Here is a 26,649-nt window from a genome sequence, read left to right on the forward strand (position 1 = left end):
TCATGTTTATACAGCTTCCTTTAGCAATTCCTTTAGAGCAGTCTACTGGCAACAAATACTGTCTTCTTTCATCTGAGAATGTCTTTATTTTACTTTCATTTCGGAAGGACATTTTTGGTAGATACAGAATTCTGGGTTGATGATTCTTTTCTTTCAGTACTTTCAGTTGTTCTGGCCGGGCTCGGTGACTCAGCCTATAATCCCAGCGCTTTGGGAGGCCGAGGCAAGTGGATTGCCTGAGCCCATGTGTTTGAGACCAACCTGGGTAACTTGGTGAGACTTCATCTTTACAATAAAAAAAAAATTTAGCTGGGCATGGTAGCACACGCCTGTGGTTCCAGCTACTTGGAAGGCTAAAGTGGAAGGATCGCCGGAGCCCAGCAGGTCGACACTGGGATGGTCATGAGCTGAGCGTGCCACTCCAGCCTGGGCAACAGAGTGAGACTCCAACTCAAAAAAAAAAAAAGTGTTGTTCTACTTTCTTGCCTCTGTCGTTTCTGATGAGAAATCTGTGGTTATTTGAGTTATTGTTAACCTATAAGTAATGAGTCATTTTTCTGTGGTTGCTTTCAATATTTTCTCTTTGCCTTTAGTTTTCTGTGGTTCAATTACAGTGTATCTAGGCATTGTTTTTTGGGTTTATCCTGTTGGTGTTCACCGAGATTCTTCAACTTCTAGATTTGTCTTTGGTGAAATTTGGGAAATTTTCATTTGCTATTTCTTTAAATATTGCTTTTCTACAGCATACTCTTTATGTTTTCCTTCTAAGATTTGGATGACAGAAATGCTGAATCTTTTTCTAATATATCACAGGACCTTAAGGCTCTATGTGAAATTTAAAATATTTTTTTCTCTCTGTCGTTCACTTACACAATTTATATTTATTTGTCTTCATTGACTCTTTTCCTCTATTATCTCTATTCTGCTATTGAACCCATTCAGTATTTTAGTTATTGTGGTTTTCAATTCTAGAATTTCCATTTGAGTGATTGATGATTGATTGATTAGTCAGAGTCGCCCTGGTTCTCCCATGCTGGAGTGCAGTGGCACACTCACAGCCACTGCAACCTTAACCTGCCAGGCTCAGGCGATCTTTTCACTCCAGTCTTCCAAGTAGCTGGAACTACAAGCATGTGCCATCATGCCTGGCTAATTTTTCTTGATTTATTGTATAGATGAGATCTTACCAAGTTGCCCAGGCTGGTCTTAAACCCGTGAACTCAGTCAATCCTCTTACCTCAGCCTCCCAAAGGGCTGGAATTATAGGTGTGAGCCACTGTGCCTGGCCTTTTTTATTTTTAAGTAATATGTTCTGTTTTCCTACTTCTTTACTACAGTATTCTTTCTTATTTATTGGAAAATTTTATAGCAGTTGCTGTAAGTTCCTTGTCAGATTATTCTAACATCTGTGTCATCTAGGCCTTGGTATCTGATGATTGTCTTTTTCCAACTGAGATTTTCTTGGTTATTCTTATGACAAATAATTTTGTATTTTATCTTGGGCATTTTCATTTTTTTATTATCAAACTCCAAGTCTTGTTCAAATATTTAAAGAATGTTTATAATTGTATTTTAGCATGTAATCAACCTGCTTGATTTTAGGTTGCAAATTTTTAATAGGGTTCTATAATGTTAGTTGAGTTTTTGAAAGCACTGGCAGTGCTACTTGGATTTGTCTCACATCTGCCTCAGACAGGATGGTGGTCCATATTGTATTTCAGTTCTCAAAGCTTAAATATTCTGTAAAGGGTCAGTTTCATCCATGTACAGCTTAGGGTGAGCCCAGGAGTTCATAAGTAATTTTAAGGGACCAATTGACTACTTTCTCAAGTCCTTTTTCTATAATGCTTTCAGTTTCCCTGGGGCCTTCCTCTTTGATCCTCTGACCAGAAAGCTGATGACTTTAGTTACCCTACTTTCTGTGACTGTATTCACATCTGAGGCCAACTGGTAGAAGGAAAGAAAGAGATTTTAAAAAAGAAAGAAAGAAAAAACAACAGGGCTTCATCCTTATTCTCTTGAAATCTCAGGTCTTCTGGCCAGAGAGGAAGATCTCCTTTAACTTTTTTCTGGCTTTCGCTGTCACCACTGCTACTGCTATCAAAGAATGACTTGGAAGTAGGGCATAGGAGAAGAGTTGAGGCCAGGCTCGGTGGCTCAGCCTGTAATCCTAGCGCTTTGGGAGGCTGAGTTGAGTGGATTGCCTGAGCCTGCGGGTTCGAGACCCGCCTGGCAACTTGGCGAGACCTCATCTCTACAATAAATCAAAAATTAGCTGTGCATGGTAGCGTGTGCCTACAGTTCCAGCTACTTGGAAGGCTGAGGCGGAAGGATCTACGGAGCCCAGCAGGTCGAGGCTGCGGTGGCCGGGAGCAGCCACTGCACTCCAGTCTGGGCGATGGAATGAGACTCCAACTCAAAAAAAAAAAAAAGAAGAGTTGAAGAAAGAAAGGGAGGAGGGAGGGAGGGAGAAAAGGAGGAAGGAAGGGAAATAAGGCAAATAAAAACAGTGATTTTCCTCATTCTCTCTGAGTATTAGCTCTTTCTAGTTAAGTCTGCTCCCTGAGCCAGAACAAGGGCTTCTCCTGGAGCTTTCTCTGTCTACATCCTAGTGATCCCTTTTAAGTTTGAGGCTGCCTTAGGGTCATACCAGAGGATACCAAAGGAAAACAATGGTAAACTCACTGCTGATTTGGTGGTACTTCCAATGCTAGTCTTATTCCTCATATGCGAATAGCTGCTCCATGCTTTCTAGTCACATCTTATAGTTGCATTCAATGGGAGAGACAGGGTGGACTGTGCTTACTCCATCTTACCCAGAACTAGAAACCCAGACATCTCTTTAGTAGTCATATTTTCTGTTTTTCCATTGTAGCCAGAGCAGAGAGAATGCTACCTCTAAAGCAAGGTCCTTGATATCATGCCCTTCTAGCATATTTAATAATTATTCTCTTTGAGGCAAGTTTGAGGTAGTTCACCTGTTTAAATCAGAGACTACGAATAACATAATTTGGCATGCTGCATTACAGTGGCATCCAGTGCATCTCCTGGTAGAACAATATGAGATGACTGCTTCAACTTCAAACTCATTTGGCTGATTTAGAGAAACTTTGGGCACCTGCAAAATGGCGCAGAGATCAATTTAGGAAGCCATCTGCCATCTTGAAAAATAGCAAGCAGTAAAGCCTTTCAACTGGGTATAATTTTTGTGGTTTTTATCATTAACTGCCACATGTATTTCATGGTAACAAGAGTGATGCAGTCCTGCTGATTAGTGTTTTAGGGTCAGAGAAATTCAAGTGTCCTATCTTGATGGCTGTACTCTGTGTGCACTAGGAGATGGAAAGTGGATAGAACTAATTGACGTATATGAGTGAGAGACATCACTTCCTCTCTTTTTTTAGGGTATCTCTGTCCACTGAGAAGTAACATATATCTCTGTCTCCACTGATCTTGGTATGCAAAAGTTCTTTGCTGTCAGTCTGCCTAAATAAAAAAAATCTGTTTATTTCTAGCCTTCATATTTATGACATTGCTTTTTAGGATAGTAGATTCTACCAGTTCCTCCTTTTTCTAGACTGTGACCAAAAGGTCACATTTCTTAAGGAGTTTGTTGCTTTTGTTTGTTCTTAAGGAGTTTTCTCATTTTTGCTAAAATTTGGCAATGTGGTGGACATTTTCTTAGTGGTTGAGTATTGTTCTCTTTTCCTTCAATAGACCAGTGAGGAAAGAACCAGTGAAAGAGGAATACTTGATGCCGCATCAAGATTGGGATTAGATATTCCATTCTAATTGAAATTGAATTTGATCATTCAAAGACTTCAGATGGTGTTTCCTTACCTGTATATACCCATGAGCCACTGTATTGTCCAAAATTTCAACCACAGCCCTCACCCTTCCTGTATGCCCTTGTTCATGAAGCCTGAGGGGAATTGTGTGGCTGTGCTGTGGGCAGGGGCTGGAGTAGGGTGAGGGTTGTAAGATTCTGATTTAGCACATGTAAGACCTTGGGCAGGTTACTTAACCTCTCTGAGCTTCATATTTACCTGCCGTAAAAAATGGAAGAGCTTAAACATTTGTTGGAAAGATTAGCAGTGTATGAAAGAATCTAACCCTTGATCCATAAATTGTCTCCTTCTTTGGTGGGTACTGTTTGGCTATTTGTGATGAAACTTGAGACTGGGTTAGGATTGGGTCACAGATGGGAGAAGATAGAGAAATGAGCCTGATATAAAACCATCCTCTAAGGTGGCATGAAGGCATCCCTACCTGCAGTGCTTACAATTTTGTGTTGCCAACATTTTTGTAAATGACTGATGTCAGGGGAGGTCCCTGGAGCTCTTTGTGGTGAGATACAGAGTCAGCAGTATTTTCTGACTGAACACATTTTTTAGAGCAGCAACATTGTTCATCAGCCTAAATGGCACTGGTCCCTCCGCCCCCAGCCTTTTCAGCAATCCCTACCACCCCCCAAGGCTAGACAATTTTGTCTGCATGGATAGGTAAGAACTAGGTACATGTGTCTGGCTTCTCCCAGGCCTGTGCAACAGTTAAGATTTGCTGACTATTCTTTCCTGTATGTTAATGGAATCTCCTCCCTCATGTGCGACTTTGCCCAAGGAGAACTCTGCAGTGGCGGTGACTGGAAGGAGAACAGCTGTGTGCTGGAATCCTTTTCCTCCCATGTGCCTGGTGGATAGAAATGTATTACAATTTGAACTTGCTCATGAGACTAGTGGGCATGGGGGCAAAGAAACTCCTTCCTACCCCAACAGGATCATCTCAAGTTCTCTCTCTTCTCATCGTATACCAGCTTCAGGGTAAGGGCCAGCCTGGCAGTCTTTTGAGGATTCTGAACTATAATGAGTGGTAAAACTTTCCTAGAAATGCAACAAGTAGAGAAATGTGCCTTCTAGAATTCTTCTTAGGAGGCATAAAGTTTGTAGTTAGAAGGAACACTTTGCTAACTATTTGGGGTGGGAGACATGAGTTCCTTTCCTCTAAGAGTCTTATTCAAGTAACAATAGATATTTTCTAACTTGCTTTCTAAAAAGCATGGAGCTGCTTGACTGCAAAGCTTTTCTTTTGCTTAAGGGACTTATGCAAAATTGGGGCCAGGATTTAATTAATGGGGCAGTAGAAACTGAAGACTCTAACCAGGAATCATTCCTCTCTCTTATCATCCCACCTAGTACTCACCCTCTCCTCCAAATACAAGTTGAACAAGAGTTTTAAAAAATAATGTTTTGAAAAGTACCATGTTACTAGCATGCTCATCCTGCAGACCAAGGGTATGCCAGGTATCAGTTCAAAATCAGTCTGGGAGGTGGGGCTGGAAGTAAGAAACAAAGGCATTTGATAGGAAGGTGGTTGAGAGAAGATAAGTATGGCATATAAGGAGTACCAATTGAGGCACTGAATACCAGGAACAGCAGGGGCTAATTCATTGTGGCTATCAGGGTCTTGCTGGCTCAGGGTTCCTTTCAGCTAGGCTGGGTCATCCTGCATCACCTTAATGGTGTTAGCCCACACATGATCCATTTCCTGTTTGAGAGACCATAATTTCTTCCAAATACCTAACTTTTCTCTCCATATCTATTCAGGGCTAACTTGCTGGCTGTTAGGTAAGTCTTTGGGCAGTAGGGAGAACTCCAGAGAATATTACTATCTTTTGGGGACAAACTCAAGTTGCTTAGTGTTGCTCCTCAATCTAGACTACCATTTGATGTTCCAGCCTTTTCTAGCAACAGCTGAGCAGTAGAAAGCCATAAATCATAGGCCCAGCATTTAGTTGGTTTAGTTCTTTTGTCTGAACAATAGAGCTATTTTCAACATCACCACCACCACTACCATTATCACTATCATCATCATCACTATTGCTCATTACTTGTAATGATAGCTGACATTTATAGAACATCTACAAGGTACAAATTCAGTAAATGCCATTTAGCTGGGTATGGTGAATTGTGCCTCTAGTCCCAATATCTTGGGAGGGTAAGGCAGGAGGATCACTTTAGCCCATGACTTTGATGTTGCAGTGAGCTGTGAGTGTGTTACTGCACTCTAGCTTGGGTGACAGAATGAGGCCCATCTCTAAACAGATAAAATAAAATTGTAAATAACCACCTTTTAGTATGATTAAACCACATGAGCACCTGACACGTAGGGGAGCATTCCACAGATGTTAACTATTTGCCAGGCATTATTGCTAAGCACTTCCATGCATTACCTCATTTCATCTTCCTTCCTAGGAGGTACATACTATTGTTGCTCATTTTGCAGGTGAAGGAATGAAGGATTGGAGACATTATAACCTTGGTTCAGAAGCACACAAAGAGGCTGGGATTTGAACCCAGAGGCTATATGCACTTCCATAGGTACTTCCATACCCTGCTACTGTCCTCAGTGAGCACTCAGGATCATGGTTCTCTTCTTAAGAGAAAACTGCTAAGCCCAGCTAAATACCTCGGCAATTGATAGGCTGCCCACTTTCAGTCTCTGAACCAAATGTCTTTTTGATGAGGACTAAATTCCACTCTAGGAAATCACAGAGGGGAATTTCTGAAATCACTTCTAACTTCCTGTGAAAATATTCTCTAACTGGCAAGAGATTGTCCAGATAACAATGAATACACAATAAAGCGGGTGCCTCTGCCTTTGCTACCTGGCTCACAAATAACCTATTTGGCTTCCCAATCACTCTGATACCTAACGCTAGCAGAATTTATGCTTGTGGCTGGAATGGCTCTGTTCAGCCAGAAAGCAAAAGTTTATGACTGAACCCTTTGCTCTGAAATGAAATCTAGTCTCTTTGGCTCGACTTTATTAGGCCATATTGTACAGCGATAGGAGACATAAGTATCCAGAATCTGCTGTCACTAAAATGGGACTGGGTTGGCGAGCGTTTTTGTCCTCACACTCAATACTGTGTCCTAAAATGGGAAAGTTGAATAGAAATTAGGAATGCAAATCAGGGCCATTTTCTGAAACTTTATTTTTAATCGAATTAAATATAGTTATGTCATTGCTTCTAGATCTACACAGTCCACATTCAAATGGAGATTAATTTATTATTGGGGTCACTGGATTAATGGAGGGAGACTAAATAGATCAGTCTGGACCCTTGGAATATTGTTTAATTACCTCAACAGCCCAAACATGTGGATACCCATCTTACACCCAATTATCTACAAACTTTCCTGTAACTGGCTCCAATATTTAGCAATACTTCATAGAAAACGTTCTTTTTCACCCTAAATCCTTTAGGCTGCAACTGATTATCCTTAATCCTGAACCTCGAAGGCATAATGGAGAATACTTGTTCCCTATTCTTCACTGTCTTTGGGAAAACTCCTTGCTACTCAAAATGTGGTCCCTGAATGGAAAGCATCGGCATGGTCTGGGAGTTGTTAGAAATGCAGAATCTTAGACGCCACTCTGGGACTGTAGCATCAGAAACTGCATTTTTGCAAGACCTTTGGATGATATACATGCCATCAAAGTTTGGAAAGCGCTGAACTTAAAGTCTCAGAAGACTTTTATTAAATAAACCTTCAGACACATCCACTGGTAAGAAGCTGTTGTTGTGAACAGCAGTGGATGTGATGGGATTCTCACTAAACTGCCTAAAATATTGAAGATTCTTCATAGGCACAGGCAACTCTCTAGTTTTCTGGGTCATCAAAAGTGAACCCATCATTTCTATGTGTATTCAAATGTTCTTTTAAACAACTTTCCCCTTCTCTCAATTTTAAAAAATTAACAGTTGTTTTGGCCTTAATTTTAGAATTTAGGAGTAATGAGACTGTCAAATATAGGCTTCGCTGGGCTCAGTCTATTTCCTCTTGAATTATTGGTTGGTTTTACTTGAGAATCCAAGAAGTGAAGACAAAGCGAAGACAAAGAGGGCTGGGTCACTTAAGGAAGACTGAATAGGTATGAGACAGAGAGAAAGAGGGGCTCTTCTCCAAAGGGATGGAAGTAGGACCCCTAACCAGTAGGAGGAAGAACTCTGGTTAGATTGGTGGTGATGCACAGTTCTTGAGAGTTTCATCTTTCAAACCCAAGCATCTAAGTTATTGGATTTAGAATTTAGAAAATTATAAGCCACTTGTTAAGAAGCCCAAGATGTTCTGTAATGAAACATTTCTCAGAAAATATTGCTCATAGTAAGAAGTTTTCTGGGAAGTTAAAAAATGACCCAATTATACAGACTCCTTGTTAGATCCTATGAGTACAGAAATTTTTTAGCCTTCAGAAGCAGAAATTGGTGTATTTCCTGACCTAACACTAAATGCTATGAAGTGATCCATGCTTACCTATCAGTAGATGCTAGAAAAAAAATTGTGCTTGTTTCTTTAAGTCTCTTTCTCCAGTTTTATCTTGTTTAGTACAATTCAGCAAATATTAATCAAGCACCTCTTAATTGCAAGTCCTGTGCTGCTTGTTCTAGAAGATACAAAGCCAAGTAAGACAGTAGGTCCTTCCCCTAAGGAGCTTGCAGTCTAATAAGGCAATGACCATGTTCTGAATTCCACTTCATTGTAGTTGTCCTCAGATGTCAGAAGAGTCAAATGCTATGATGGTAGCTAATGCTGACTGCCACATACTGAGCACTTACTATGTACCAGGTACTATTATAAGCATTCTTTATCTATCATCTCATTCAGCTCTTTCAGCCTCCCAAGAGAGAGGTACAGTTAACATTCCCATTAAGGCAGGGCATAGCACAGCAATTGGGGGAGTAAGGAAAGGCCTTATGGATGAGGTGGCATATGATGTGAACTTTTCAGGAAGCGTTGGATTTTGACAACTGAAAATGACTGTAGAGAGATATATTTCTGACAGAAAGATCAAGGGAAACAAAGATACCAGGGTGGGAATTCAGGCAGAGGAAGTTTTTAGATGAACATTTTTCATGGAAATGGACTGTTTCTTGAAATAAAGGATTCTGTGACTAAATATCATGTTTCCTTCTTGGAGAGTTAAAGTGCATGTTAACATGCTAAATACTTCAAGGAGCATCACACTAAAAAGAAAACAAAATAATACAATGAAACAAAATAAAATATATATATTTTTGAGTTGGGGTCTTACTTTGTTGCCCAGGCTGGAGTACAGTGGCACAATCATGAAAATCATGGCTCATGGGGCAGCCTCAACCTTCTGGGCTCAGGTGATCCTTCCACCTCAGCATTACAAATAGCTGAGACTACAGGCGTGTGCCACCATGCCTGGCTAATTTTTAATTTTTTGTAGAGATGAGGTTCTGCTATGCTGCCCAGGCAAGTCTCGAACTCCTGGGCTCAAGCAATCCACCTAGCTCGGCTTCCCAGACTGCTGGGATTACAGGTGTGAGCCACTGAGCCCTGACAAAATAAACTTTTAAAAACTCATTTTGGTTTTGTTAAATCCAGCGTTTCTCAAATTTATTTCATTCCTTCAAAAATATTATAGATCTATTAATATGCACCAAGAACAGTTCTAGGCACGGGAGACTCATGAAAATTCGTGACTTGAAAATTACCTTCCCTATTCTCTTTTGCTCAGGATAACATCTGCTGGTATGTTCTGTCAAGCTTACCTTGTGAAATCTTAGTTGAGAATATTTTTTGTTTCTATTTTTGAGACGGAATCTCACTTTGTCACCCAGGGTGAAGTGCAGTGGCACAATCCAAGCTCACTGTAACCTCAACCTCCTGGGCTCAAGTGATCCTCTCTCTTTAGCCTCCTCAGTAGCTGGTGCTACAGGTGTCAGCTACTACACCTGGTAAATTTTTTTTTTTTGTAGAGATGCGGTGTCACTTTGTTGCTCAGGCAGATCTTGAACTCCTGGGCTCAAGCAATTCTCCCACCTCTGCCTCCCAAAGTGCTGGAATTGCAGGCATGAGCCACCGCGTCTGGCCAGTTGAGAATAATTCTATCTTTCTGAAACTTAGGGGAAATTGTGGGAAGTAAGGTCTGTAAGATAGATTTTCTTTACTATTAGCAAGATTGCAACTATAAGTGCAGCCCATGGTCCACGGATGGGTGCTGTGAGCTGTTTGATACTCTTCCGTGATGAGATAAGTCACAGAAGATGTGAGTACCTGCTTAGAAACTTTTAAAGCAATTTGTTGGATTAATTTTATGTCAGCTGAAACGAATGATAAAAGTTTTAGACTTGTACTTTGCATGTCTTGTCTTTTCACCTTTTTTTGTAATTTATTTACAAAAGAATGGATAATGGAATGAAATCTAATATCTGCAAGAGAATGAATATTAGAAATACAAGCACAGCCCTAGCCCTTCACCTCAGACAGGGTGAGATAGGCTGCCCTAGAAAATCCTGCGTGCCAAGCTGAACCGTCCTGAGGATACAGATGTCTGCTGAGGACATTTACCTCTTGCTCAATCTACCCAGATGAGAATTACTTTTAGTGGTATTTTAGGAATCTTATCACTTGAAGAACACATGAAGATGTTCTTTACTATTAGCGAGATTGCAGAACGAAATTCCTATTTAGACAGATAGTGAATAGGCCAATCTTTAAAAAGGTCTAACACCCTTTAAACATAAATATTTTTTCTACTGGGAAAGGAAAATAAGGAGAAGGGGGAAAAACTTTCTACTTATTAAAAAAGTATCCATTTTCCTGCCACACAGGTAACACTTTCTTAAATAATTTCTAAATCATTATTGTTTTAAAAGGTTCTCATATTACTCTTGCTGTTAACCCTTCCTTTACCTCCAGTTCCTTTGTCTCTCTAGAAATAGTCTTGGTTGGGGTAATGTAGTAGGGAAAATGCCTTATGCTCTAACACTCTTGCATGTGGTGTGGTCTCTTCATCTCTCCCTGAACACCTTATGTAGGCTAATTTTTTTTCCCCATAATGCCTGATGGATGAAATCTCATTTGATAGTCTGTAGCCCAGTTGTCAGGGAGAGGGAGATTTGGCTCAGTTTCCCCTGAAATTAATCTTTGGAATTGTTATTTATTCATTCATTTCAGAAGCAACCAGTTATCTGTCATTCCATCAGATTCCTCCCCCTCCCAGTTGTTTTTTTTTTTTTTTTGAGTTGGAGTCTCACTCTGTCACCCAGGCTGGAGGACAATGGCATGCTCCCAGCCACCACAGTCTCAACCCGCTGGGCTCCTGCGATCCTTCCACTTCAGCCTTCCAAGTAGCCGGAACTACAGAAGTGTGCTACCATGCCCGGCTGATTTTTGATTTATTGTAGAGACGAGATCTCGCCAAGCTGTCCAGGTGGGTCTCGAACCCGTGGGCTCAGACAATCCTCTCGCCTCGGCTTCCCAAAGTGCTGGGATTACAGGCTGAGCCATCGAGCATGGCCTTCCCCAATTGTTGTAATTGACATTGGCATTCTTTGGAAAAAATCTGAGATTCTTTTGTCCTTTTCACACATTCTGGAAAATGCGATCTGAAATAGGCCATACTTGTGGAATGCCAAATTGTTATGGAGTCCCTGAAATCCAATGCTACTCTCAGAAAGGCAGCTGACCTGAGTCCACATCCAAGAAGTATAGCGTTGAGATGCAATTTGGCACAACAAAGAAATATATTCTGAAGAGGTGTAGATCACCATTTTCCTCTGCTTCCTTCCTTTGGTTTCAACTTTATCACCACTTTGCTCCACCCCAGAAAGGTGTGCAGTGAGGTATTCTCTGTGCTGGCATCGTTTGAACCTCAGCTAGCAAGAGTCAAACATTTCGTTTTATTAATTTCATGAGTTGTTTTTAGGATTTGTAATTATACTGAAGAACATTAGGGCTAAGAAGGGGTGGAGAAGGTGATCACTACTTGCCCTTTGATCAAAACTGGGGCAAGTGTGTTGCCATTGGAACATCGAAATGGAGGAGAGAATCCAAGAAGTCCGGTGATGAAGTCCTAATACTCTGTTGGCCTTAAAGTTGTTCTTTTCAGCAAGAAATGAGAAGATGCAACATTCAGCCTAACTTTTCCCAGTGACAGAGTATGCTGTTGAAGAATGGATACAAATGACTGTCCGCACTCATTTTAGTTACCAGCCCATACACCCATCAGCCTAGAGTTCATAAATTCTGATTACCTGTTTATTATTGTAGTCAAGGGCTTGACACATTCTGGGGGTACTTTCTTTTTCTGTCAGAATAAATATGTTTTTATGGGATCTAAGATATGTTAGCCAGTTCATGTTGCTGCATTCTGTTTTAGACTGTCACATTATAAAGGACAGTGACAATGCATTACATGATTTATATGTGTAAATATTCATTCAGATGTGGTTAATTCATTTATATTAAGCATTTCCATAATTTAGAACTTTGAAACCTTTAGAGGAAGAATATTCACTGGTTATTCAGATAGATTTTTTAAAAAAATAGTAAATGTAATAAGTTCTTGCAACAGCCAACCTTCTGCAACCCATTTTTGGGCAGTGTTACTGTGTGTATGTTACGACTCATCTCTTCTTATTGCAGCTATTAGCATAATGGTCATTGGTTTTTATAATTGTCTTTTAGTTCTTTATTTTTGATGTGTATAATATAACATGTATTTGGATTAAAACAGTGTGCTTGTTTTCAATTAAATAAGGATTGGTGTATGATAATCTTTGGAATTATTTATGTGAGTCCAGAGGTAGGGATGGACTTTTACAAAATTATCTGGCAGTAATCAACACAGTTATTCAGAATCTTTACTGGGAACAGAAATCACAGTGATTGTAACATACCCAAGCCAGGAGAGCTGAATTTTTCACATTCACTGGGCTGTTAGCATTAGAGAAACACAGTTTCACTCTAATCAGAGGAAGCATAAAAAATAAAAGGCATCATTACCAACCCACCATTAGTAACACATGCAGAACCTGGGATCGGGAAGGTGTGAATTCCTGGGAGCCAAGGCCTCTGTTTCCAGTTGGAAGGTACATTTTATGGTAGAGCTGTCTGCCCATGGATTGGTGTAAAACCATTTGCTTGGGAGGTTAAACTAGACTGGTTGAAAAATTAGATAATAAAGAGTAGATAAATAAGACCATGAGAGGTGTAGACAAGCTAGTCCAATGGCTCAATTCCCTTTTCTCACTGAGAATTCTGTGTGTATTTGATGAATAAGGACCCACAAAACATCACCTGCTCATCTTTGCCAGACACTCTTCTGAAACAGCTGGGCTTTGATGTGACAGCCAAGGGATAAATTGCTGCCTCAGGAAGTACTTTGCTTTTGACTGATTGCTGAGTGACTGGCAAATTAATTTTGGCACCTTTCCCTAAGTCATTTTGGTCTCATTCCTTCATTTTTCTGCTGGGAAGTATGTCTTCACATTACAGTTAAAAATACATTGACGACACAAATGTGGAGAATAGCATGTACTATTTTGGGAAAGAAGTTGTAGGCTGTGAAGGTTCCATTTTGTATAATGGAAATGATGCTCTGAGAGGAGGCCTGAGTTACCCTTTCAGCTGAACTCAAAACCAGTATTACTCCTTACTGTCCTCTCACAGTCATGGGCTCCAGGGTTTGAGTTTCTGAGTCCTTGATGAGCTTCTGTTCTCAGGTCTCTTTTTTAGGTACTGTTATTATTATTATTTTTAAAATTATTATTATTGTCAATAAGCAGGCTTGAATCTGACCCTTTTAGGTACTTGTATATAGCAAATCATCCCCATTCTTTCCAGAGTCTAGCACCACAATTTCCCTAGAAATCTATTCTATCATCTCTAGCAAGAGGTATTGTGGTGGGTAGTTAAGATCATGAACCCTGAATCCTGTTTGTACCACTTATTAGTTTTTGACCTTTAAAAGGTTTCTTAATCTCCCTGTGCCTCAGTTTTATCATCTGTCAAAAGGGAATCATAATGACAGTAATTACCTTCACCCTGTCCAGATTTCTTTGTTCATATTTTCTTGGTGTTAAACACAAGGTTTTTAAATTCAACACCTTTTACTTTTTTTTTTTTCCATCCAAAGACCACATTCCTTCTCCCCCTAACTCCTGGCAACCACCATTCTACTTTCTGTTTCTATGAATTTGACTACTCTGGGTACCTTATATAAGCAGAGTAATAACATATTTGTCTTTTTGTGACTGGGTTATTTCACTTAGCATCATGCCTTCAAGTCTCATCCATGTTGTAGTCTGTGTCAGAATTTTCTTCTTTTTTAAGGCTGAGTAATTTTCCACCGGATGGCTAGAACACATTTTGTTCATCTATTCATCTGTCCAGGGTCCTTGTGGTGCTTCTACCTCTTGGCTGTTATGAATACTACTGCTGTGCGCATGGATATACAAATATCTATTCGAGTTGCTGCTTCCATTTCTTTTGGTTATATACATAGAAATGGAATTGCTGATCATATGATAATTCTGTTTTTAATTTTTGGAAGAACAACCATACTGTTTTCCATGGTAGCTATGTCATTTTACATTCCTGTGAACTACATATATTTTTTGAAAAGATGCCAGTGTAATTTAGTGATTTTATACTCCTTTTTTTGTAATCCCTTTATCAGAAATCTCGAAAAGTATGTTGACTATCCACATGGAAATAGTCAAAGATGTGAAAATTATAAACAAAGGGTTATGACAGTAGACGTCTTCAGCGTTTATATAGATGATTCAGTGCTACTATATTTAGTGTGTAGATACTATTTGAGAATTTACATAAGAATGTGGAAGAAGCATTTTGCTGTCTAGAATATTGTGTACATTTTTTACAATTATTTGACTTTCAGTCCTCAAGCATTTCAGATTAGTCACAAAGGCAAACTTGTAGGAAAAGAGATGTGGAAAATCAGTAAAAGCCAGATATATCATAGCCAGATATATCTGGTAGTCTTTCTGGCAAAGAAAAAAATATGGAAAAGTTAATGCCAGTTTTAAATAAGATTTATTCAGCAACTAGAACAGATCCTAAGATAAAGAATATGCTCAATAAATATTTGCTGAATGAATGAGTCAATGAATCAATAAGCAGTATTTGCTACATTTAAAACAGGCATTAATGATATTGTTATCCTACAAAGAATCTGTTCTCACTTATTTAAACTATTTAGTAATTCAATGACAATAAAATTTGGTCCAAAGAGTAGCTCCATTAGGACATAGAGGCATGAAAATACTGATCACAATTAAAAGAACTATATTAATTAAAGAATACCACCAACAATCAATAATAATTAAGCTAAAGTTCCATATTTTCATTATTCCTGAAAATCGATTGTAGTGTTTAAATTAGAGCATAAGCAACACATTACAAAAGAAATGTCTTTGCTAAAAGAATTGGTTAAATTCTTTTTCTTCAGAAATAATATTTTCCCATAAAGCTCTAGTATGAGGACTTATAATTAGCAATACCACATATAGTATCCTATTTACCAATAAAACAAAGTATGTTAATATTGTTCCCCAAATGTTCTATATTTCAAAATTTTTACTAATGCAGACTAGTCTTACTTCAAATTAAGACTAGAATTTGTTAGAATTTGTGACCTTTGCTTATAAGTCAAGCATATCTTTTATTTGAAAAATTATTGAGATTTTATGACTGAGAAATTAAAAAGTTAATTTAGCTAAACACATTACAGTTAATTTTTTAAAATCACATTGTTTAGCACTAAAAGTGGCGGCTGAGTGACTTTTTTTTAAAGATCCCACTCTGGAGAAGACCAATTTGTAGATAAACAGCTCCTACTCAACAGCACTGCATAGCTAATGTCTAACCTATGGGAGTAGGTTGGAAGCAACTCAATCTAATGAGGTTAACCTACACAATCATCCAGGTTGAGTACAGAGTAGACAAATAGCACAGAGGCAGGGAAATTCAGTTTATGTCTAAATTTTTTCCTGGCTTTTGTATGCCACAGTGTTACCACATAAACACTAAGTGTGTCCTTTCCTACTGTTTCCATGTCTTCTTCCAATCTAAGTGTGGTATTTCTCCCAATTAACTGACTGGCCATAGGCAAGATACCCTTCAGTACAAGATCAGTACAAGAAACTGTAGAAAGCCACTTCCTGTTGGCAGGTGGCTTCCTCTCATCTTCCTCTAACCTCAGCCTGCATTAGAAGTGAAGCCTGGGAAGTTGTGGCTCAAGGACACCCAAGGGTACACAGCTTTCCTTCCTACCCTCTGGGAGGCCTGTGAGATCCCTAAGTTCCCAGAGGGGCTCAGCATTCTTGCGACTCACTAATTTCTAAAGACTGATTCCAATATCAAATCCTTTCAGAAATGCCTGGCATGAAGAGAGTTGCTGGGAAAATCAGCTGAGTTGGGCAATTTTTAAAAAATACCTATTTTAATGAAATTTGGGACAAGACTTCTTGGAAACCACTGTCTCCTTTTTTTGTGAGATTTTAGGTAGGATCAGAAAAATCTATTTTCTTTTTTTTCAAAGTAAAAATATATTGTTTTATTGTAAGATATATATGCTCATTGTAAAGTTGTCAGACATTAGACATCGAGAGAAAAAGTTTCATTCTATCACTCAGAGATGTGGCTTTACAAACATTTGAATAACTATAGGGTACTTTAAAAAAGTAGGATCCAACTTACATACTATTTTGTAATATGCCTTTTAACATACTTTATATATGAATAGGTATACATTTTCATCATAATGTTTACTTGCTTCTGGGTGTTCCATTGTAGAAATGTACCACTTTGGGTTATTTCCAGTTTTTCAGGAATAGAAAAGATGTTTTTGTATGTGTGTCTTTTTACATTTGTATACTTGTTTCTTTGCTATGAATACTTAAAATGAAATTGTTGTGTAAAAGAGTGTTTTCTTTTAAAAATTTTGATAACAATTGCAACACTGCTTTCCAAAAAAGTTGTATCAGTTTACTTGCCCATCAATATTGTGGGTGAATAGCCTTGTCTCCACACCCTTGGAAATCATACAGGTTGAAAAAGAAGTGATGCTTTAGAGGAGATACACTTCAAGTTTATGAGTTTAGGAATATTGGGAGCTTTATGTGGGTGCTGTGGTTGTGTTCCCGGTTGCTGGAGAAGGTAATCATTATCTAACCAGTGCATTCATTTGTTTGCAAGAGGGTGTAACTTAAGTGTCCTTTTCACAGCCCATGGTCATATTTTAAACTCTCCTCATGTATTCCTTTCCTTCAGATTGAGGAAGACACGTGGCAAAAATACTACTTGGAAGGAGTCTCAAATGAAATGTACACAGAATATCTCTCCAGTGCCTTCGTGGGTCTGTCCTTCCCTACTGTTTGTGAGTAAGTGACCATTAACTGGATGCTCTTTGGGGATATTGAATGTGTCCGTGAAAGGAAGTCACGACTTCTGCTCTGCACCACTGGGGGAGCACTTAATTGTTGAGGGTGTCCCGTGTGCCCAGCCTTCTGTGATGAACAGAAAGGCAGATCATTACATGGCCCCTGCCTCAGGGATTTCCTCTGGCCCCATTTTTTCCTCCAGGTCTGAGAGTCTTGGGCTTGGATTCATCATTTGTACTAACTTATGAACTGCAGTTATGCTGCATGTCTCCTGTGATGGAGACACACTTATGAAGAGTGGCATGAACCCATGTCTCTCTGATCTTTATAGGGCAAAACAAATCTTGCCAGCCCCTTGATGAAAGGAATTTTAATCTGTCTTCCAATCAAGTCAGATCATAGAGACATCAGAGAAGCTACTGAAATAAGGCCATTCAAAGTGCTTTCACCCTTTGCTGAGGAAATATGGAACCAAATGTGCAGAAGGAGTCTTTGAAAATGTTCTCAGCAGTTTAGCCCCCACATGGACAACTGCCATATTATAATAACAAATCTTAACTCCTCTTTATACTGGCTCAGCAGGATGGATCAAAGCAAGGGGCAGTCCCAGCCTGCCATGGCCCCACCAGGTAGAATAGGTGCTCCAGGTATCCTCCATAGGCATGACACTGACTCAGATTCCCCACTTAGAGTCTCAGATGTTGGGTTTGAGTCAAGCAGCAGCTTTGTCCCATGCGAAAACACAAACCTCCTGAGAATGATGAAACATTAAGCCTGATCTACTGGCACCTTAGTGGAGTATTTGGTAAACTGTCTTACTCATAAAAACTGGAATGAAACAGGGGAATCTGGGAACTTATTGGACTGAGGAAGAAAAGCCATTTGCTTGCACACCCTACCTACTTACAAGCCAAACCCGCCATTCTGATGGGAGGTCTGAAAATGCAGAAACGAAACCGAGTGTCCCTTACAATAAAGGAGAGGACAGTCCTGCCTGCTCTTGGGCTCATCTGTATGGTAGTATTCTGTTCTGGATGCATGAGGGAGGGGAACGGAGTGCTTGATAGCTTCCTGTTTACCTGGAGACACCTGTCAGTGAACGCAGCAGGCGCACCCTGTCAGTCCCTGGGTCCAGACCCTAAGCATCCAAAATGGTTTGTCTGTTTACTGAAATTTCTCACCCTGTCTCTAAGCGAAAGTTTAAATGCTAAATGGACTGGAAAAGTGAATAGGTAATTGATTCAGAAGGAGTTATTTTCTGAAAATGGATGCCCTGTTGTAACTCCCATGTGTTTCCTTTTTCTGAGAGCTATTTCTCTTTCTGCCATGAAAAGAAGTTAACCATTCAGAGGTATTGGGTCCTGGAACACTGAGCTCCTTGGAGCTTGGCCTGTCTGGGATGGAAAGTCCCCAGGAAAGGCAGGGCTTCTCACAGAAACTGGTTATATAAAAAGGCAATTGATGCCTCATCTGTCTAAGGTGGTGCTCTGAGCACACAGTGGAGCTGCCAGCCCCTGCAGGGAGTCTTAAGGTTTTGGGGGCATTAGCAGAGGAGTCATGAAACCCCCTTTCTTGGCTTTTGAGTTCTCTGCTTGCCTGGTGTTTGTGTCTAACAAGTGTTTCCCTGGAAAGCCCCCTGGGCTCTTCCTTCTTTCCCCTCCCTTCTCTTAATTCCACTTCTGGGAACTCAAGTCAGTTTTTCAGAATAACCTGAGGGGTTAGGACTGCTCCCCCTAGAGGCTCTAACTGGGATATCCACAAGCCACCTTTGACTCACACAATTGCCCTACACAGTATTTAATTATTTCTTTCTTTAATTTTATAATAGTGGCATTTCACATTAAAAACTAGATTTATGGCCTCTTTTGAAAATGTGACATGACAACATAGGACCTACATGTCTACCGAGTGCTAACTGGCTCCAGTTTGCTGTAGTGGGAGGGTTAGTTTAGTCCCTTCCCTCCCCGATATCTTAAACCAAGCCAGATTTGCACATAAATCCTAGGCCTGGCCCTGTAGACATGTGAATTTGCCAACCCTGACCCACTGGGTGGTGTAGAACTTTATTGGCTTTCAGAGCTGCTCAGGTGCTGACACTAGTGGCTGCTGTGAATATCTCTCTTGATTGATTTTTGTATTTAGAACATGTCCCAAGGAGGAGAGAAATCTCCCAGACCTACCTTGTTGTCAGAAAATTTAGTATTTGTTCAGTAAAGCTTCTGGAATACAAAAAAAAAACAAAACAAAACACTACCTCTGACGTGAGTGAGAATGTGTTCAACTTAGTGCTATTATTCGTTTAATACAATGATACAACAGAGGTAGAAATAATCAATAAAGAAAGGACATTTAATGAGATTTAGGAACATCCCAAAACATTGACGCTCTCCTCAAGCATTTGATTATCTGGAGGCTTAATTATCTGTGTTTTCTACTTTAAATTAAAGAAAAGCCATAACTCAAAGTTACCAGCAGTTTAATGATAACACTCTTCAATTCAGGTTAATTAAAGCACAGCCATAATTAGAGTGTAGTGTTGTATATCATTGGGCTGGCGCATAAGTATTTTCATTACAGTAAGAATTGGCTATTCAATTTCAAGATGACATAAAGGACGCCAAAATATATTTTAAGCTGGTTCATGGAGAAGAAAAAGGATTGGGGAATATTCTGAGTATAATAAAGCACAGATAAAATATACAGATTTTCAGAGCAGTTTCTGTAATTATGTGCTGCACTAAAACAATATGCAGCCAATAATGTCTTAAAGCATGAAAAGAAATAAATTTGTTTTTCCCCTGAGCTGGCAGAATGCCCCCTTGCAGGGTGGGATCACAGCACTGAAGAGCTTGGAGTTTTCTCAGAAGCTGGGAGAATCATTTTATGAAAAGATATGGGAACAGAATATAGGGGTAAAATTTGAGGTTGTTTCCCAAAAGAACAAGAAGTGGGTACAAGAGAGGCAGGAGGCACAGAAGTTCCCCCAACCCCCAAAACTATCTCTATAGAAATTTCAAGCCAAGAGATTCTCTCCCTTGTCCAAGGTGAGACTCATGTCAGCTGTGTACTTTGACTTCTCTGCACCCAGCCCTCTGGATGCTCATGTGTATGGCCAGAAGATGTAGCTTTGTTCCCAAACCAGAAATTAATTTAGACAAAGTGCAAAAGCATATCTAACCTATCATCAACATTTTCTCATTTATCCTTGCAACCATCCTGTGGTGTTTATATTAATACCACTGTCCCTGTTTCATAAACGAAGAAGCTGAGACTTAAAGGACAGAGGTGCCCTTTTCAAAGCCACCTGGTAGATAAGTCACAGAACCAGGATTCCAAGGCTGGACCCTTCTGCATTTAGAAGCTGCTTGGAGCAGGTGCTGGTTGAAGGCTGACTAGTTAAGACTCTTCTGGGGGAGCTTATTAGATGGCACACTATCTAGGCTCCATCTCCAGATGTTAATATCTGGGGCAAGACCTGAAAATCTGCATTGATTTTTTATAAGCAAGTCAGATGATTCTGATCAACGTGAGACCTGGAAACCCCTACCACACTGTAGTTCTCTACCTAATGCTCTGGAATAACCTCTTGTTTCCCACTTTGAGCCCAGTCATCGGAATATTTCTTCCTGATTCCAAATCACAGAATTATAAGAGGGCTGCATCTTGCAAGCAAGTGCTGAATATGTGATCTAAGGCAAGATGTTTAATTTCTGTGTACCCTCCTTCAGTGATCAGTTGCCTGACCTTAGATTTGTTGCTTACCCCTAACTGTCTCATCTCTGAAATGGAATATTAGTACTTAATCTCTCAGTACTTAACCAGTATCTTTTTTTCCCTTCTCTCACCTCTCCTTTTTCCTTTAGCCCTTCTCTCCCCCATTGAATATGATACAGGCACCTAGAAAGAAAGAAACACATTGGGACATTTCCAAGTTATTTTCCTCTTACCCTTTAGAAAATTCTCTCAGTCACCAGTCAATTGGCCAGTTAGTTAATGAACTTGGGATATTTACACCATTGTGCCAACCTTGGTGCCACTTCTAGAGGAAACTGCAACTAGATTGAATCAAACATATGTGTATGAAAAGATTAATAGCAATTCTTATAAATGCCAAGTAAAAGATTCAGCTTCTCTATGGGGGCTGCCTTTGGAGTTTGCAGTCTGGCTAAGGAAAATAATAAGCATCCTTGGGGAGATGTCAGCACCCTTTGATAAGTGCTTGGTGAATGCACACAACTGGAGTACAGATGCTGACAATATAAGGACAGCTCCCTGTGGACTGGGGAGACGGGAGGGCTTCCTAGGAAGTGTTGACATTTGAGCTGTACCCTGCAAGGATGTTGGACTCAACTAGGGGATGAAGAGGAAAAAGGGTATTCTAAATGGTAGGGTATTAGGAGGCTGGGCCACGTAGTATCACACAGAATTCTCTCTACATCTAGGTCCCTTTGAAATTTTCCAATGACAGCAAATTGATTTCCCCTTTAAATGGTAGAAAGAGACACATCAGATATATTTTGAGATGTGGGATGCTTTTGGGGGAAATAGTGATAGCGGTTTTATCATGAGAACTGGCAAACATGAGGATGTACTCTCCCTGCCCCCAAGTAGGAAAGGAAGGGCAGAGTAAAGAGGAGATGGGTAGACAAGGAGGAGCTGGAGGAAACCCCAGGTTCAGCAGTTGGGTGCTGCAAGAACACCTTGTTCCAGGTTCTGAATCTCACTGTAAGCCTATTAGTCAGTCATTCATCACTTGCAAAATGTAAAAACTTAATTGTATCTGGTTTTACAGCTCAGAGGGGATTAGGACAAGAGATGTATTTAAAATATGGTGTGTCTCTTTCTGTCCCTCCGCAACTGATGGAGCAGTTAAAATTCAGATTTGATGTGGAGTATTTAATGCCTGGGTAACTTGGGGAACTCTGATCATATCTTCCTCGGCTGTGTTGAAGGGCAGGAGTTCTGTCCCCAAGCCCAGGGACAAGTATGGATGCATACTTGCTGTTTTAAGAGTACAGGGGGAATTCTCCATCCCCTCATCTACCTACATACATTCAATGGGCACCCTCCCCCCAGAATTCAGAAAATTAGGCTCTCAACCTATGTTGTTTTACATAGACAGATTTTTAAAAAGAAGCTGCTCAAGGAAACAAAATTTAAGACCGCCTAGAGAAAGGTGGGCTGCTTGCCCAGTGAAAACTACAGCTAGTTTAACTTGAGTTCTGTGAAACCATTAGCTTTTAGAAAAAGACATTCGCGTTTGAACATGGAGACAAAAGAAATCAGGCAGGCCCAATTGTTATCTGATAAATGTCTTTAGCCTAGCTGCCAACATGAGCATTCTAAGTGAATTTATGGAAAAGCTCAGATCTCATCTGTAAAAAAATATTTTTCCCTCACAGACTGGTCCTATTCATCCACTTGTTTTGGAAGTATTATAATTGGGCCTGAACATATATTAACACAGATGTGGATACAACTTAATGGTCATATTTACTATAGGGACCCAGAAGGTGATCAGTAATCCTTCTACATGCTAGTGAATAAACCAGTGACCATAAAATCTACTGAAATCTTTAATAGCAGGCTACAGAGGCAGTGGTAGGTCTAGAATTTTCTACAGAGGGGTCAGAGAGAGAGAGTCCAACTGGAAATAGAGTGGTGCCTTGGCTCAATGCTGGTTATGCGTAGCAAACACACAGCTTTTCTTTTTATCTTATGTTTCTGATTAATAACAATAGCAAATCTAAAATACATTTGTTCATTTCAGGCAAATGCTAATTATTTATATCAAATAATTTAATTATTTTTAAATTCAAGTGTCCTCAGTGTGCTAGTGGAAGTGTGTGTGTGTGTGTGTGTGTATGTGTGTGTGTGTGTGTGTGTGTGTGAGAGAGAGAGAGAGAGAGAGAGACAGAGAGACAGAGAGACAGAGAGAGAGAGAGAGAGAGAGAGAGAGAGAGAGAGAGAGAGAGAGAGAGAGAGTATTCTAAAACCTCCTACTTCACCCCATCAAAGCTTTGTAGAGAAATGGAGTCTTATCAACATCTCCATGAACATTTTAAATCACTTCTATTTTCTTTGTGCTGAGTCTTGCAAATCTCGATGTTTCAAAGTTTCTTTAACTAGATGTTTCCATTTTGAGAACCTATCATTTCAAATCAAAGCTCCTGAATGTGAATCTTTTTCATTCTATCCCCTTGATTGTACAGACCTGGCTTCCCAATGTGCAGTGTTTACACCAGCATCTACTCCAATTACATGTGCCAGTCTGACATTCCCAGGGGCCCTCTGGATAGCAGAGGTGGGGCTGGTGCTTTGGGTGGGACTGGGTTTGGGAGACATGATGACAGCTGTTTCTTCTGTCCTCACCCACCTGACTTGTGGGGTGATTCATCTTCAACAGCTCCAAACCTCTTTGCGTGTTCTTTCTGAAGGTGCAAACTCTATGACAGATTTCCATGCTTAATTCACACCAGCAAGTAATCTTTCTAGTCAAGGGGGCTGGTTTAATGGCAAGAACAATTTATTTCCCTCTGGCTAGGGAGAAACAGTTGGACTCTAATTCTTAAGAGCCTTTGTTCAGGAACATCTGGGTTGAAACTACTGTAGTTAACAGATGATGTTGGCAGTAAAAAAAAAAAAAAAAAAAGCATCGTATAATGTCATTGTCAAATTTGGTAGACCTCTACTTAATAATTATCAAGAAAGCAATCTAACTTGTTATTACAACAGTTTTATTGCAGATTGCTGGCTTAGGACCTTTTGTGAAAAGTGGCATTTTTTTCTTGAAAAAAAAATCATTTCTATTCCTCTGTAATTATTTTTACAATCAGTGACAACTTCCTGTATTGGGACATTTTATTCTAGAAACCAAGAATTAAATCATTGCTAGCTTATGGCTGATTTTCTCCTGTTAATCACATTGTGAAAGTTTTCTTCTTTTTGTATCTTAACTCATCCTGATGCTACTTCCTAATCCCACACCAGTCCTGCATACATTGAAACCCTGTAGGCTGGGTAAAACCAGAAGAATGACTGTAATGATTAGATAGCTAATGCCCAGTCTTTTAAAGAAAAGTGTTGTTGAATGATGCAAGTAAATATTTAGCCACAGGATATCAATTCTGGTTAGTCCAAAGGCAAATTCCTTGAGAGTGTGCCCTTTACAACAGGATCTCTAGCAGGTCTCAAGGACAAATTGCTCTCTGTATCTTAGAATTAAACCTGTATCTTGCCATAGTCAATTGAAGCCAAAAATTAGATACTCAGAGTATATTGCTACTATTATTTCCTTCCGTATCCTTGTTTTCCAGTTTGTCTGCTTCTAACAAACAAGTTAAGATGCATCTAGTTTCATGATCCTATACTTACTTCCAAGCCTCATCTGGCTAGATTTACCTCATTTGCCACTTTATTTGCACTCCAGCCACTCATGAGATTCTGTTCCCCATTCATTCATGCATTTATTTATTCATCCTTTATTGAAACCTTACTCTTTGAACTTTGAAAAATGCCAGTGAGGCAAAGCATGCACTGAGAAACTCCGTGTAGAGGGGAGAGACAAGTAAATAAGTGATCATCACACCAGCTCACCTGTTTACTCACTTTGCTCTGCTGTTTCTCACTGAGCCCCCAACAGAAGCGGCACCTCTGCTACAGTCTTAAACCTAGGACCCTGACTTTGACCCACTGTCTGTGGCAGGATCTAACAAAAAATGTGATTTGAATACTCATGGGCGAGCCATAGTTCTGGTTCGAGTGTAAATCATGGTTTATTATTCAAGATCTGTATTTTGCCAATATCCAGAGGATACCTGTTAAAGCAGGGCTTAAAAATTTATATGCTGATAGGGGGCAGGCAGTTAGTAACAAAAAATGAAGAGTGAAATGGTCTGAGACAATAGGGAGTAGTGGGGAACTGTGGCACACTGGAGAGCACACATTTTATCGGATGGGGGCAGGAAGAGGATAAGTGCTTCAAAATCTCAGTCCTTTTTAACCACCTGGAATGTGGTTTCAGTACAGCCTGTCTGATTTTTCAAGGAAAGCCAAAAAGCTAGTTTTTATATGAAATCACCTGTTGGTGTCTATTTCTGTTTTTTGGTTTTTTTAAACACTGTACTTTCCAAGCAGAATGTGTCTACATGTTGGGATTGTGACTGCCACTTCATTTCCTGTGTTCTGATGAAAAGCATCTGTGCACACACTGCATGGAGACCTGATTTCCACTTTTGGCTTTTATTCATAAAAACCCATTGACCTTGAGCTCATTGCTCTCTTCAGTTTGGACCCTAGTTTTACCATCTATATAAGAAGGGCAGGACCAGCCAATCTTGAAGGGTCTGAGTCTGAAAATCTATGGTGTGGCATTGTTTGTATATGTCTCTCTGTTTACACCACCCTGTCCCTCTCCTCTTCCTCTGGCAACAGCTTGCTTTAGATAACAAAGTTCTTAAAGAGGCTTCTTTCTACAAGGCAGTATAGAATCATCTTATATATGGATTTGAAAGGATAAAGTTGTGGATTTAAAACTGTAAGAGGACTCAGAACTGCTCCTCCACCCCCATGAGGTTAAGGAACGTGTACCAGGCCACATAGATTTTTAGGGACTTTCTTGTATTAGGAAGCTCCTTTCTTTTTATATCCAGTAGGTAAATGGTACTTTAGTAACTAGAAGATGTAATTCACTATTACTATGAACTATTTCTTCCTTTCTTACCAGTAGGATTAGATCCATAAAAGCAATTAAGATCTTTGATTCCATGAACAACTAGGGTTCCAAATTGGAATGGTCATTGCTTATAGGGTATCAGCAAATTAATCATTTAATGATCCATGCTAAGTTAAGATCAGCCTTTCCTTGATTTTTTGGCATGTAGCTGCTGTTTACATTAGAAAGTGGTTACTTAATCTGGTAATTTGGTTCAATAAACATTGCATAAGCTATCTGATTTTTTTAAAAAACAACTTAAGCTCCAGAAGTAACAACCCCATAAAGGGTGCATGTTAGCGGTGCTCTATGGGACGTAAATTAAGAACGGCATTTTTCCAGCTATAGTTGGATGTGTGTGTTGGTGTTTCAGCAAACTGCCTAATCAGCACAAAGCCAGGTCATTAGAATCTGCTGGCAGGAATCAGAAAACCTGCAAATCACCAGGAGAGCCCTGATACGCCTGGATGGAAGTGGTCCTTTGAAATTTGACTGTCTGCTGAAGGCAATGCCTGGGACTACTACCTCACATGTAGGAACAAGCGATTGGTCTCACTGCCTGGAGAGCATGAGGCCTTTGCCAGCACCTGTCTTGCAAGCAACACATCCCTGTGTCTAGTGCATCTGATACGCCGCCTCTCTATTTAAAACCAACTAAAGGCCCATTTTGCTTAGAATAAGTTGCAGACTCCTTCCTGTGGCAAGCAATGTCCTC

At 39.8% G+C, this 26,649-nt stretch overlaps 1 protein-coding gene across 1 annotated transcript in view; it reads left to right on the plus strand.

Annotated features, from left to right (window-relative positions):
- The window catches only part of KCNMA1 (potassium calcium-activated channel subfamily M alpha 1), a gene marked incomplete at its 3' end in the record, with an annotated part of 543,667 nt that overhangs the window by 433,285 nt on the left and 83,733 nt on the right, over positions 1-26,649 (plus strand). The window contains exon 25 of the mRNA XM_021712861.1: positions 17,112-17,221. Within this exon, the coding sequence (XP_021568536.1) occupies positions 17,112-17,221 (110 nt within the window). The remainder of the gene's footprint in view (positions 1-17,111; positions 17,222-26,649) is intronic.

This window comes from Carlito syrichta, unplaced genomic scaffold, assembly GCF_000164805.1.
Source record: "Carlito syrichta isolate Samal-C Ts95f unplaced genomic scaffold, Tarsius_syrichta-2.0.1 Scaffold303673, whole genome shotgun sequence".
Classification (NCBI taxonomy): Eukaryota; Metazoa; Chordata; class Mammalia; order Primates; family Tarsiidae; genus Carlito; species Carlito syrichta.